At 45.6% G+C, this 13,792-nt stretch overlaps 1 protein-coding gene across 1 annotated transcript; it reads right to left on the bottom strand.

Moving 5' to 3' along the window:
• Positions 1–556: 556 nt before the first annotated feature.
• On the bottom strand, positions 557–1,501 carry LOC142740346 (olfactory receptor 4B13-like). The gene has a single exon (XM_075849895.1). The coding sequence runs from the start codon at positions 1,499–1,501 to the stop codon at positions 557–559; it is 945 nt and encodes a 314-aa protein (XP_075706010.1).
• Between the last annotated feature and the right edge of the window lie 12,291 nt (positions 1,502–13,792).

The raw sequence follows: 13,792 nt of genomic DNA, 5'->3' as shown, positions 1-13,792 counted from the left end.
TCAAGAACTGACTAGTCGCTTGCTGCTGAATACACCCACCCCCCTTTGTCAAATGCCATTGTAACCAGATTATCAATGTTATGCACTTCACCTGGCAGAGGTTTTATCTTATGGCTGATCGGTATATGCAGCTAGTATTGAACGCAATAGAAACTATATAAATCTGTATACAGTGAGTGACCCCTAGTGGCAGCTGCAAGTAACCAGAATTTTATCTTGAGTAGGAGCATGTCAGCGCCGGCTCGATAGCAGGGACGTGATTTGTAACTAAACCTAATACTTGTCATATGTTTGTTGGCAACCTGGCAATAAAAAACATTGAGTTTTGATCTTTGGGTCGATATCCCAGTTATTGTTTCTGTGTGTGATCGAGTCCTAGAGCGTCTGTTTTGCTTGTTGCTCCGCGCTCCATTGCCGGCGTCTGTCACTTCATCTCACCATCCATTAAATATATTCTACTACTATCATGAAGAGCAACCAAGAGCAATGCAAAAAAATACCAAACCTTGTAAACTTCTTAAAGAAAAAATTGTACACATCGCGACTTTTCTCTGTTTTATAAATGTATCCACTTTTTAAGCTCTTCCAATTGGCGAATCATTTTTATCTTCAGAGCTTTCGTCCTTACCCCAAACACCAGGGGGTTGAGAAGCGGTGGTAACACCAGGGACTGTGTAGACAGCAGGATGTGGCCGCTAATGGAGAGATTGACATTACCAACTCTGTAACGTATGACAACAAATGCCACTCCGATAAGAAAGATGGAAAAATTTATTAAGTGGGTGACGAGCGTGTGCGTGGCCTTCTTACTAGACTCCGGGGACAACTTACGGCAAATGAAATAGATCCGAATGTATGAGAAGACAATGAAGATGGTGGAAAGGACGAACAAGGTAGCGCTTATAAACACCCCATAGATGTTATTAACGGACGTGTCGGTGCAGGCCAAGATAAATATCGACATGTTGTCACAAAAAATATTTTTGATTTGTGTCCCACACAGAGGAACCCTCATGGTCAAGAGAATGGCCACCAGAATCACGATGAAGGAGCAGACCAGTGACGTGGTCAGTAAGTGAATGGCTTTCTTGTTGGTCATCATGGTGACGTATTGGAAGGGATGACACACAGCCAAGTACTGGTCGTAGGCCATGATGGTGAAGGTCAATATTTCATAGAAGGCAAAAAGTGAGACACACAGAGACTGAATGAGGCATCCATTTCGAGAGATGGTCTTGGAAGACGTCAACAGATCCATCAATAATTTGGGGAAAAATGAGCAGCTCCCGAATATCCCGTTGCAGAGCAGGTTACATATGAAGACGTACATAGGCTTATGGAGACTCTCCTCAGTCAGGACCACAAACACCGTGAAGCTGCTCAAGATGATGATGGTGAAGAATAGAACTAGAGACAGAACGTAGTAGAGGAATTTATGACCTTCCATCTCCAGGAGCCCCAAGAACTCAAAGCTGGTTGGGATTGAAGATCCATTTTCCATCTTGGTTCTTTCTTCGCGAGATCTGATGAAGAGGACATAGGAACAGAATTACCCAACATGGAAAACATTTACACTGAGTTAGTAAAGCTTTACATGAATCGGCGTTAATATAGGAGACATTGTAATACATCATCTTAGAAGAAGGAGGCATCTTCTCCACCTTCCAGCAACCTGTAGTCCCCTCTCCCGGCCTGCAGGATCTCTGGAAATGTTCACAAACCTCCTCAGTCACCCAAAAAATCCATCTAGTCTAATACAGTAAATAGAAGACAGAGGATGGAAGGAGGGGGATGCAGCTGCAGTATCTCTCCATCTGTGTATGTGATGCTGCATTGCTGTGAGAGGGGAAAGGGAGCAGCACTGGAGGGTTCTGATTGGTTCAGGCACACCACACAGCTCTGACATCACTCATTCAGCAAACATGGGAAGAGAAAGTCTGCACTACAGGCAGGAAAAACCTTTCTGGCTTCTCTCCATATGCAACAGCCTAAAGAGGATGTTTTTGTGTAATAAAACTTCCCTATAAGTGTATGAAACATGAGAAAACATAAGTGTGAGGGGGCCAACAAAATATCATAAAGACTCGAATGAATGGAAGCCGAGGGAGCAGAATGAATCTTGCGCTCCCGACTGTATATCAGAAGTTTCCTGTTTAAAGGGCTTTTCTAGTCCCTAAAACTAAAGGTTTATGGGGGTTAAATCCGAAAATCACTTTATTATACTTACCACAGCTGACTTTTCCCACTACGACTCACGGGTCCACGGCTCATCCTCTGTGAGTATCATCGCGTGATGTCGCCCATGCTGATTATGTCATCTGATAGTGGTCACAGTGTTGCTATCGCTATGGGTTATACAGTTTGTCCAGGGGAGTAGCGAAGGGCTCATGGGCCCGGTGCAAATGTTTTTCTTGGGCCTCCCCAACTTCTCTTAACGGCTGATAGCTGCGGCCCCTCCATATCTCATGGTTTTCATAAATAACCCATCGATGCAGCACTAGAAGCCGGGGACGTTGCAAGGGTCTTAAAAGATCAGGGGCACAAGCCCCAAGTCATAAGTTTTGACCTCCTCCCCCAAACCAAAAAATATATAGTGGAGACAGAATATCTATAAGACTACGACCCCTATGTCGCTAGATTAGATTAGATACAGCAGCTCAGCAAACCGTATCACACACACACGATACGGGTGTGCCCTTATTCCAGCTGCACCCTACTCCATAGCTTACCAATGCTGCAGGACAGACCCATGCCAGATGCCCATTGGATGTATGTCCCGGCCCACAGGTTGTAGGATGAGAACCAGCGATGTCCTCTTCTGTGTCAGCTCCAGTAAAGTCTCCACCATAATGCAGGTTCATCGTGCGGCGTACAAATATTTATATTTCTGAAGAGATTTCCCTCGAGTTTCCCGGATTGAGAACCCCCAAAGGATCAAATTTATCAGCATTAAGAAATGAGCAATTTATTGTAGAGACAGATGGGTCTCACTGAATTCATTATTTTTATGCAGATGCCCCAGAAATTGTATTTATTATTATTAATGATTTTTGTTGTTGTTTATTATTCATATTATTATTTATTTTTATTTTTATATATTATTTTTATTTATGAATTAATATAATATTTGTTTTATTATGTTATTATTTGTAGTTATTAATATATTATTACTTTTATTAATAATATATTATTTGTATTATTCATTATTAGTATTATTATATTAGCATTTCTATTAATATATTATTTGTATTTTAATGATTACATTATTTCAATATTATTATTATTTTTATTATTAATATATTATCATTACATTATTATTTCTTATTATTATTATATTATAATTTCTTATTTTTATTATATTATTACATTATTATTATTTGTTATTATATTATCATTACATTATTATTTCTTCCTCCTCTTCTTCTTCTAATTATATTATTATTTCTTCTTATTTTTATTATATTATTACATTATTATTATTGTATTATCATTTTTATTATTATTCATATAAATCAACCTGGAACTAAGGCCCCTTTTTGGGATCTCCCTCAACCATGTACCAAAGTGTTTAGGTTGGGGCATGTTAGGACGTTTAAGAAAATTAGCGTCTCCTGATTGCCCCCCCCCCCTATTATCCCGAGCCAAGACCTGTTGCAAACATCCTCTGGATTCAGTGTAACTGCAGGGAGTGAACTTCCGGATGGTCCTGCTGATGCTCGAATTGGACATAAAGAGGTGATGTGGAAAAGGTCAGGGGGATAAAAAGTAAGCATAAATGTAAAGGATCTGCCAGGCACAGCTTCGGGGTTAACTCCCATAGGTAATCAGTCGACACCTGAGTCTATGTCTCTGAGACTGACTCCAGCTTCCACCACTCAGGCTGGCAGGCTTAGGAGTGGGAGAGCCTATCACAGCCTGGCCAGACTCCGCTAGCTCCCGCCCTCGGTCTATTTATACCTGCCTTTCCTGTTCCTCCTTTGCTTGTGAGGGTATGTTCACACGGCCAAATTTCAGACGTATACGAGGCGTATTATGCCTCGTTTTACGTCTGAAAATACGGCTCCAATACGTCGGCAAACATCTGCCCATTCATTTGAATGGGTTTGCCGACGTACTGTGCAGACGACCTGTTATTTACGCGTCGTCGTTTGACAGCTGTCAAACGACGACGCGTAAAAATACAGCCTCGTCAAAAGAAGTGCAGGACACTTCTTTGGACGTTTTTGGAGCTGTTTTCTCATAGACTCCAATGAAAACAGCTCCAAAAACGGACGTAAAAAACGCCGCGAAAACGGCGCGAAAAACGCCGCAAAAAAAGCGAGTTGGTTAAAAAACGTCTGAAAAGCAGGGTCTGTTTTCCCTTGAAAACAGCTCTGGATTTTCAGACGTTTTTGTTGACTACGTGTGAACATACCCTGATTTTTCTCGTGTGGTTTCCTGGCCCAGCTACAGCTTCTGACTATTTGATCCTGCTCCATACTGACCCTGGCTTACTGACTACTCTCCTGCTCTGCGTTTGGTACCTCGTACACTCCTGGTTTGACTCGGCTCGTTCACCTCTCTTGTTGCTCACGGTGTTGCCGTGGGAAACTGCCCCATTTCCCTTAGCTTTGTGTACCCTTGTCTGTTTGTCTCGTGCACTTACTGAGCGTAGGGACCGCCGCCCAGTTGTACCCCGTCGCCTAGGGCGGGTCGTTGCAAGTAGGCAGGGACAGAGTGGCGGGTAGATTAGGGCTCACTTGTCCGTTTCCCTACCCCTATCATTACAATAAAGTTCTATGGCTAAACTCAAATCGGGCCCCAACCCCCCCCCCCACCCCTTAACAGTTCAAGTCTTGAAAGTTTTATCATAATTTTCGTCCCCATCCATTTTTCAGAGCACAGTTTTTGTCTTTTGCCTTCCATCATCTTTCACAGAAATCTCAAACTGTACCTCATATGTGAGTGGAGTAAGATACACGTGGCTCCTGGGCCATAAAACATCTGCTATGCCTGTTATCCTGGTGGCCACGATCACGGACAAGTCTGAGCATACGAACAGTAGATTGAGAAACTTATATTTTGCATGATAACGAGGCAATAAAACATGATCATGTGATACCCGTCCAAAAGCTCATCAGTGAAGAAATAAAAGGAAAAAACACGGCGCCACATAGTGTGAGTAAGCCCCAAAATGACAAACTGTTTCTGACAGATGGATGCTTACCACAGTTGGTTAGGTCATAGGCGTGAAATAGGTGAACAGGTGAGTGCTGCTGCCGAGATCCCAGCCGGTTGGGCCTGAAAGGCCACCGCAATATGATACTTTAAAGTTTCTTCAAAAACGGGACTGCGTGAGGCGCTGCTACTCAATAATGATTCAGTTGTGAAGGCCATATGGCCTGAGGAAGATGCCGGTGCGGCATTGAAACGCGTAGCCTTTATCAATAAATATCATTATCCTTCACAACTGAATCATTATTGAGTAGCAGCGCCTCACGCGGTCCCATTTTTGAAGAATCTTTAAAGTAAAAGCTCATCAGTGTCAGTCACAATTTGATTGTAACTCAGGATCAGTGCAGGATAAGTAATGTAATGTATGTACACAGTGACTCCACCAGCAGACTAGTGAGTGCAGCTCTGGAGTATAATCCAGGATGTAACTCGGGATCAGTACAGGATAAGTAATGTAATGTATGTACACAGTGACTCCACCAGCAGAATAGTGAGTGCAGCTCTGGAGTATAATACAGGATGTAACTCAGGATCAGTACAGGATAAGTAATGTAATGTATGTACACAGTGACTCCACCAGCAGAATAGTGAGTGCAGCTCTGGAGTATAATACAGGATGTAACTCAGGATCAGTACAGGATAAGTAATGTAATGTATAGTGCAACATGTAGAAATGAAAAATGGTTGGCACTGCCTTAGCTTGCAATGTTACAGACTCTGTGCTTCAGCTCGCTGAGACCTGTAGTTCGACAGCCTTTGTCTGGCGGTGCTCAGTGCATGTTGAAGTTAGTTTCAGCAAATGACAACATGTAGAAACGAAGACAGCACGGCACTCACCATAATGTAATGTATGTACACAGTGGCTCCTCCAGCAGAATAGTGAGTGCAGCTCTGGAGTATAATACAGGATGTAACTCAGGATCAGTGCAGGATAAGTAATGTAATGTATGTACAGTGACTCCACCAGCAGAATAGTGATAGTGAATGCAGCTCTGGAGTATAATATAGGATGTAACTCCGGATCAGTACAGGATAAGTAATGTAATGAAAAAGGGGAAGTGTTACAAAAAGTTTGCCCACCACATTTCCACTGCGTTTCCAATGCGTTTAAATGGTGCAAGTTGGTATAAATGTATCCAAATACTGCAGGTGCTTGTAGATATTCCCAAACTGGTCCTGTATCGACAGCAGGTAATCAAGGCAATATAGGTGTATGATGAAGGTATATCCAGCACTCAGAATAAAAGTTATAGGGTTTATTAGGTCATGTTTAAAACAAAAAGGTTAAAACAAAAAATTCCGGGACCACGCTTATGCGTTTCAGACCAATGAGGTCCTTAATCATAGCTTGATAAGTAATGTAATGTATGTACACAGTGTCCACCAGCAGAATAGTGAGTGCAGCTCTGGAGTATAATACAGAATGTAACTCCGGATCAGTACAGGATAAGTAATGTAATGTACACAGTGACTCCACCAGCAGAATAGTGAGTGCAGCTCTGGAGTATAATACAGGATGTAACTCAGGATCACTACAGGGTAAGTAATGTAATGTATGTACACTGACTCCACCAGCAGAATAGTGAGTGCAGCTCTGGAGTATAATACAGGCTGTAACTCAGGATCAGTACAGGATAAGTAATCTAATGTATGTACACAGTGACTCCACCAGCAGAATAGTGAGTACAGCTCTGGAGAATAATACAGGATGTAACTCAGGATCAGTACGTGATAAGTAATGTGTGTACACTGTGACTCCACCAGCAGAATAGTGAGTGCAGCTCTGGAGTATAATACAGGATCTAACTCAGGATCAGTACAGGATAAGTAATGTATGTGTAAAGGGTTTGCCAGACACATGTTCTGTGTCGACGCTCGGGGTTAATCAGCCCTCATCTGCTTCAAGGTCTGTTAGAGTGACGCGATCTGTTACCACTCAGGCTTGCAGGCTGAGGAGAGGGAGAACCTATCACAGCCTGGCCTGACAGTTCTAGCTCCCGCCCTTGGTCTATTTATACCTTCACTTGCAGCATGCTCCTTGCCTGTGATTGTCTCGTTTCCTGGCTCTGCGATTCCTGCTATTCACCTGATTGACCGCTGTTACTTGTTGACCCTGTCTTGCCTGACTATTCTCCTGCTCTATTTGCTACTACGTACTCCCCTGGTTTGATTCGGCTCGTTCACCATTGCCTGTTGCTCACGGTGTCTCCGTGGGCAACTGCACCAACCCCCCCTTTGCTTCTGTGTGCCCTTGTCTTATGTTGTCTGTCTTGCACTTACTGAGTGTAGGGACCGTCGCCCAGTTGTACGCCATCACCTCGGATGGGCCGTGCAAGTAGGCAGGGACTGAGTTGCGGGTAGATTAGGGCTCACCTGTCCGTCTCCCTACCCCGATTCATTATATGATCACAGGCCCCATAGTTTTTTTACCCTGGTCCCTGACTCTACTATGGACCCCCTTGAGGCGCTGGCTCAGCAAATGCAGGGTCTCTCCCTACAGATTCAAGACCTTGCTCAGAGGTTCAACCAGCGTGATGCTACCCAGGTAGTGCCCTTCACCTCACCTCTTGAACCCCACCTCAAGTTGCCTGACCGGTTCTCAGGGGACCGGCGGACCTTTTTCTCTTTTCGGGTGAGTTGTAGACTCTATTTCCAATTAAGACCCCACTCTTGAGGCTCTGAGAGCTAGCGAGTGGGTATAATTAGGTCCCGGCTCCAGGACGGCCCCCATGATTGGACCTTCTCCTTGGCTCCTGATGCCCCTGAACTTTCTTCTGTTGACCTTGTTTTTTCTGCTCTCGGGCTCATCTATGACGAGACTGACAAGACTGCCTTGGCCGAGAGTCAGCTGGTGACCTTACGTCAGGGTAAGAGACCCGTTGAGGAGTACTGTTCTGACTTTAAGAAGTGGTGTGTAGCTTCTCGGTGGAATGACCCTGCCTTGAGATGCCAGTTTAGATTGGGTCTGTCGAACGCCCTGGAAAGACCTGTTAGTTAGCTATCCCACCTCAGACTCTCTAGATCAGGCTATGGCTTTAGTGGTACGTCTTGACCGACGTCTCAGGGAACGACGACTGGAACATTTTTGTGCTTTCTCCTCTGGCTCCCCCATGATGGCTCCAAAGGTTCCGTTGCTTCGTTCTTCCACGGAGAACTCGGATGAACAGATGCAACTCGGGGCCTCCGTGGCTCCCCAAAAACGTAGAGATTTCCGCAGGAGGAATGGTCTCTGCTTCTACTGTGGGGATGACAAGCATCGATTGAACTCCTGTCCCAGGCACAAGAATAGGCAGCTGGAAAATTTCTACGCCTAAGTGACCATCGGGGAGGTCGCTTGGGCGCACAGGTATTTCCCGTAAACATGAAGCCTAATAAAAACTTGCTTCACTTTCAGGTTTCTTTTGATGGTAGGTCTGCCACTGTGGATTCAGGGTCTTCTGCTAATATTATGTCTGTGGAATTTGCTATGTCTCTAGCTATGCCACTAATTGATTTGCCTAAACCTGTCCCGGTAGTGGGTATAGACTCCACACCGCTTGCCAATGGTTATTTTATGCAGCATACCCCTGTTTTTGAACTCATTGTTGGCTCCATTCATTTGGAGCAGTGTTCTGTGTTAGTGATGCAGGGGTTATCGTCCGATTTGATTTTAGGTTGCAGACGCATAATCCCACTTTTAACTGGAATACTGGTGATCTTACTAAATGGGGTAATGAATGTATGACGTCATGTTTTTCTCTTAATTTGGTTTCTCTCGTTGAGGAGGTGATCACTTTACCTGAGTTTATTCAGGACTTCGCTGATGTCTTTTCTGAAAGGGCCTCCGAAGAGTTACCTACTCATAGAGAGTACGATTGCACAATTGATTTGGTACCAGGAGCTAAGCTCCCTAAAGGAAGGATATTTAATCTCTATTGTCCTGAACGTGAAGCCATGAGAGAGTATATCCAGGAATGCCTGGCCAAGGGTTACATTCGCCCCTCTACTTCTCCGGTAGGTGCTGGCTTCTTCTTCGTAGGGAAGAAGGATGGTGGTCTTAGGCCGTGCATCGATTACCGAAATTAAAATAAGATCACTGTAGGGAACCAATATCCCCTTCCTTTGATTCCTGATCTCTTCAATCAGGTTCAGGGGGCCCAATGGTTCTCTAAGTTCGATCTTCGGGGGGCTTATAACCTTACCCGGATCAGAGAGGGGGATGAGTGGAAGACTGCGTTTAATACACCCGAAGGTCATTTCGAATATCTCGCCATGCCCTTTGGGTTGTGTAATGCTCCCGCGGTCTTCCAGAATTTCATAAATGAGATTTTAAGAGACTATCTGGGGGTATTTCTTGTAGTGTACCTTGATGATATACTTCTGTTTTCCAAGGACTGGTCCTCCCACATTGAGCATGTCAGGAAGGTGCTCCAGGCTCTTCGGAAAAACCGAAAAATGTGTGTTTGGGGTGCAGGAGATACAATTTTTGGGTCAAATCTCACGCCTTACGAATTCCGCATGGACCCTGCCAAGGTTCAGGCTGTGGCAGAATGGGTCCGACTGCCTCCCTGAAGGCCTTACAGTGTTTCCTGGGGTTTGCTAATTATTACAGGAGATATATTGCTAACTTCTCGGTCATCGCTAAGCCTCTTACGGACCTCACTCATAAAGGTGCTGATCTCCTCCACTGGCCTCCGGAGGCGGTCCAGGCTTTTGAGATCCTTAAGAGGTGCTTTGTCTCTGCCCCAGTGCTGATTCAGCCTAACCAAATGGAGCCATTTATCGTGGAGGTTGACGCCTCCAAGGTGGGAGTGGGTGCTGTTTTGTCCCAGGGTACTAGGTCTCTCACCCATCTCCGTCCCTGTGCCTACTTCTCCTGGAAGTTCTCCATTGAGAGAAATTATGACGTTGGCAACCGCAAACTCTTAGCCAATAAATGGGCATTTGAGGAGTGTCGCCACTTCCTGGAGGGGGATAGGCACCAGGTAACGGTCCTTACTGACCACAAAAATCTGGTTTTCCTAGAATCTGCCCGGAGGCTAAACTCGAGGCAAGCTCGATGGGCGTTGTTTTTTTACAAGATTCAACTTTGTGGTTACCTATAGGGCTGGGTCAAAAAATATTAAAGCTGATGCTCTGTCAAGTAGCTTCATGGCTAGCCCTCCTCCTGAGGAGGACCCCGCTTGTATTTTGCCCCCAGGTATAATCATATCCTCGGTGGATTCAGACTTAGTCTCCGAAATTGCGGCTGATCAAGGTTCAGCTCCTGGGAACCTTCCTGAGAACAAGCTGTTTGTTCCCCTGCAATTCCAGCTAAAGTTGTTCAGGGAGAATCATGACCTCCCACTATCTGGCCATCCTGGCTACCAAGCACCTCATTTCTAGAACCTATTGCCTATTGGTGGCCTGGGTTGCTTAAAGACGTTAAGGCCTACGTCGCCGCTTGTGAAATTTGTGCTTAGGTCTAAGACTCCCAGGTCCCGACCTGCGGGCTTACTATGTTCTTTGCCCATTCCCCAGAGACCTTGGACCCATATCTCCATGGATTTTATCACCGATCTACCTCCATCCCAAGGCAAGTCAGTGGTGTGGGTTGTAGTAGACCGCTTCAGTATGATGTGCCACTTTGTACCCCTCAAGAAACTACCTAATGCCAAGACGTTAGCTACCTTGTTTGTCAAACACATCCTGCGTCTCCATGGGGTCCCGGTCAATATTGTTTCTGACAGAGGGGTACAATTTGTTTCATCATTTTGGAGAGCTTTCTGTAAGAAGTTGGAGATTGATCTGTCCTTTTCCTCTGCCTTCCATTCTGAAACTAATGGCCAAACTGAGAGGACTAATCAGTCTCTAGAACAATACTTAAAGGCATGGTGTCGCCCCAAAAACATGTTTTTTTTTTTAAATTTAAACATTTAGTGTGTGGGTGATTAAACATTGTTCAAATTTTTTTTATTTTTTTCGCGAGTCAGGAAATATTATAAATTTTTTCAAATTTATAATACTACCCATTTTTGGTCACTAGATGGAGCTGTTTGGAGCTAGTTCCCAAAATTGCAGCATTGCAACATTGGGTTAAAAGCTCTCGCTCTAGTGAGCTCTCAGCATCCCCCCCTCCTTTATCCTGGCTAGTGCCGGGATAAACGAGGGGTTGGAAAGGTTTAACCTCCTACACTGTGTGTCGCCATTTTTTGAGGTAACCCACAGTGTAGTAGGTTTACATACAGTAGTAAACACACACAAACACTAACATACATTGAAATCGCTTACCTGCTCCTGCCGCCGCGGCTCCCTCCGGCCCGTCCGCTCCCTTTGCTGCCGCTGTTCCATGTGCACTTGTCCGGAAGCCGCGACCGGAAGTAGTAATATTACTGTCCAGCCGCGACTTCCGGTCCACAGGAAAATGGCGCCGGACGGCGCCAATTTCGAATAGGACTGTGTGGGAGCGGCGCATGCGCAGTTCCCACACAGACGCCGTACACGGCAGTCAATGGGACGGGAGCCGTTCGCAGTCCCTATGGGACTGTGGCTGCCGTATTCCATGTCTGTGTGTGTCGTTAATCGACACACACAGAAATGGAACAAAAAATGGCAGCCCCCATAGGGAAGAAAAAGTGTGAAAATAAGAAACAGTAAAACACAAACACACAAATGAAAATAAACGTTTATATGAAGGCACTAACATCTTTAACATATAAAAAAATTATTTGTGATGACACTGTTCCTTTAAGGTGTTTTATCTCAGACTGTCAAAATGATTGCGTCTCCTTCATTCCCCTCGCCGAATTTTCCCTTAATAACCGGGTCAGTAACTCGTCGGGGGTCTCCCCCTTCTTCTGTAATTTTGGGTTTAATCCACAGTTCTCCTCCGTTTCACCTGGTAGTTCCAACAATCCCGAGGTAGATGTCGTTCATCGGGAACTGTGCACAGTCTGGGCCCAGGTTCAGAAGAACCTTGAGGCGTCCCAGAACATCCAAAAGACTCAGGCAGATAAAAGACGTTCAACTAATCCCCTTTTTGTGGTCGGGGATCTGGTGTGGCTGTCTTCTAAAAATTTGTGCCTTAAAGTTCCGTCCAAGAAATGAGCTCCCCGGTATATAGGGCCGTACAAAATCATTGAGGTACTCAACCCTGTCTCCTTCCGGCTGGAGTTACCCCGTCTTTTCAGATACACAACGTGTTCCATGTCTCCCTCTTGAAAAGCTGCTTCCCGTCCTTGGCTTCATCGAGGAGACCTCTGGTCCCTGTTCTCACTCCGGATGGGGTAGAATTCGAGGTAGCCAACATTGTGGACAGCAGGATGGTCCAAGGCTCTCTCCAGTACCTGGTCCATTGGAGAGGATACGGGCCTGAGGAGAGGACTTGGGTACCCGCCCGGGATGTTCACACCGGTATATTGCTCAGGAAGTTTCATCTTCGGTTCCCCAACAAGCCAGGCCCACCTAGGAAGAGTACTGTAAAGGGTTTGCCAGACACAGGTCCTGTGTCGACGCCCGGGGTTAATCAGCCCTCATCAGCTCCAAGGTCTGCTAGAGTGACGCGATCTGTTACCACTCAGGCTTGCAGGAGAGGGAGAACCTATCACAGCCTGGCCTGACGGTTCTAGCTCCCGCCCTTGGTCTATTTATACCCTCACTTGCAGCATGTTCCTTGCCTGTGATTGTCTGGTTTCCTGGCTCTGCGATTCCTGCTATTTACCTGATTGACCGCTGTTACTTATTGACCCTGACTTGCCTGACTAATCTCCAGCTCTGATTTTGCTACTACTTACTCCCCTGGTTTGATTCGGCTCGTTCACTGATGCCTGTTGCTCACGGTGTCTCCGTGGGCAACTGCCCCTAGACCCCCCTTTGCTTCTGTGTGCCCTTGTCTTGTGTTGTCTGTCTTGCACTTACTGAGCGTAGGGACCGTCGCCCAGTTGTACACTGTCACTTAGGAAGGGCCGTGCAAGTAGGCAGGGACTGAGTTGCTGGTAGATTAGGGCTCACCTGTCCGTCTCCCTACCACGATTCATTACAATATGATGCCACACACCTCCCTGTATATGATGCCACACAGCTCCCTGTATATGATGCCACACAGCCTCCCTGTATATGATGCCACAGACCTCCCTGCATATGATGCCACACACCTCCCTGTATATGATGCCACACACCTCCCTGTATATGATGCCACACACCTCCCTGTATATGATGCCACACACCTCCCTGTATATGATGCCAGACACCTCCCTGTATATGATGTCACACGCCTCCCTGTATATGATGTCACACGCCTCCCTGTATATGATGTCACGCGCCTCCCTGTATATGATGTCACACACCTCCCTGTATATGATGCCACACACCTCCTTGTATATGATGTCACACACCTCCCTGTATATGATGCCACACACGTCCCTGTATATGATGCCACACACCTCCCTGTATATGATGCCACACACCTCCCTGTATATGTTGCCACGCACCTCCCTGTATATGATGCCACGCACCTCCCTGTATGTGATGTCACGCACCTGCCTGTATATGATGTCACGCACCTCCCTGTATATGATGCCACACACCTCCCTGTATATGATGCCACACACCTCCCTGTATA

Source organism: Rhinoderma darwinii, chromosome 2 (assembly GCF_050947455.1).
Source record: "Rhinoderma darwinii isolate aRhiDar2 chromosome 2, aRhiDar2.hap1, whole genome shotgun sequence".
Taxonomy (NCBI): Eukaryota; Metazoa; Chordata; class Amphibia; order Anura; family Rhinodermatidae; genus Rhinoderma; species Rhinoderma darwinii.
Note: the sequence above shows the minus strand (reverse complement) of the source record. Positions and strands in the feature narration are given on the sequence as shown.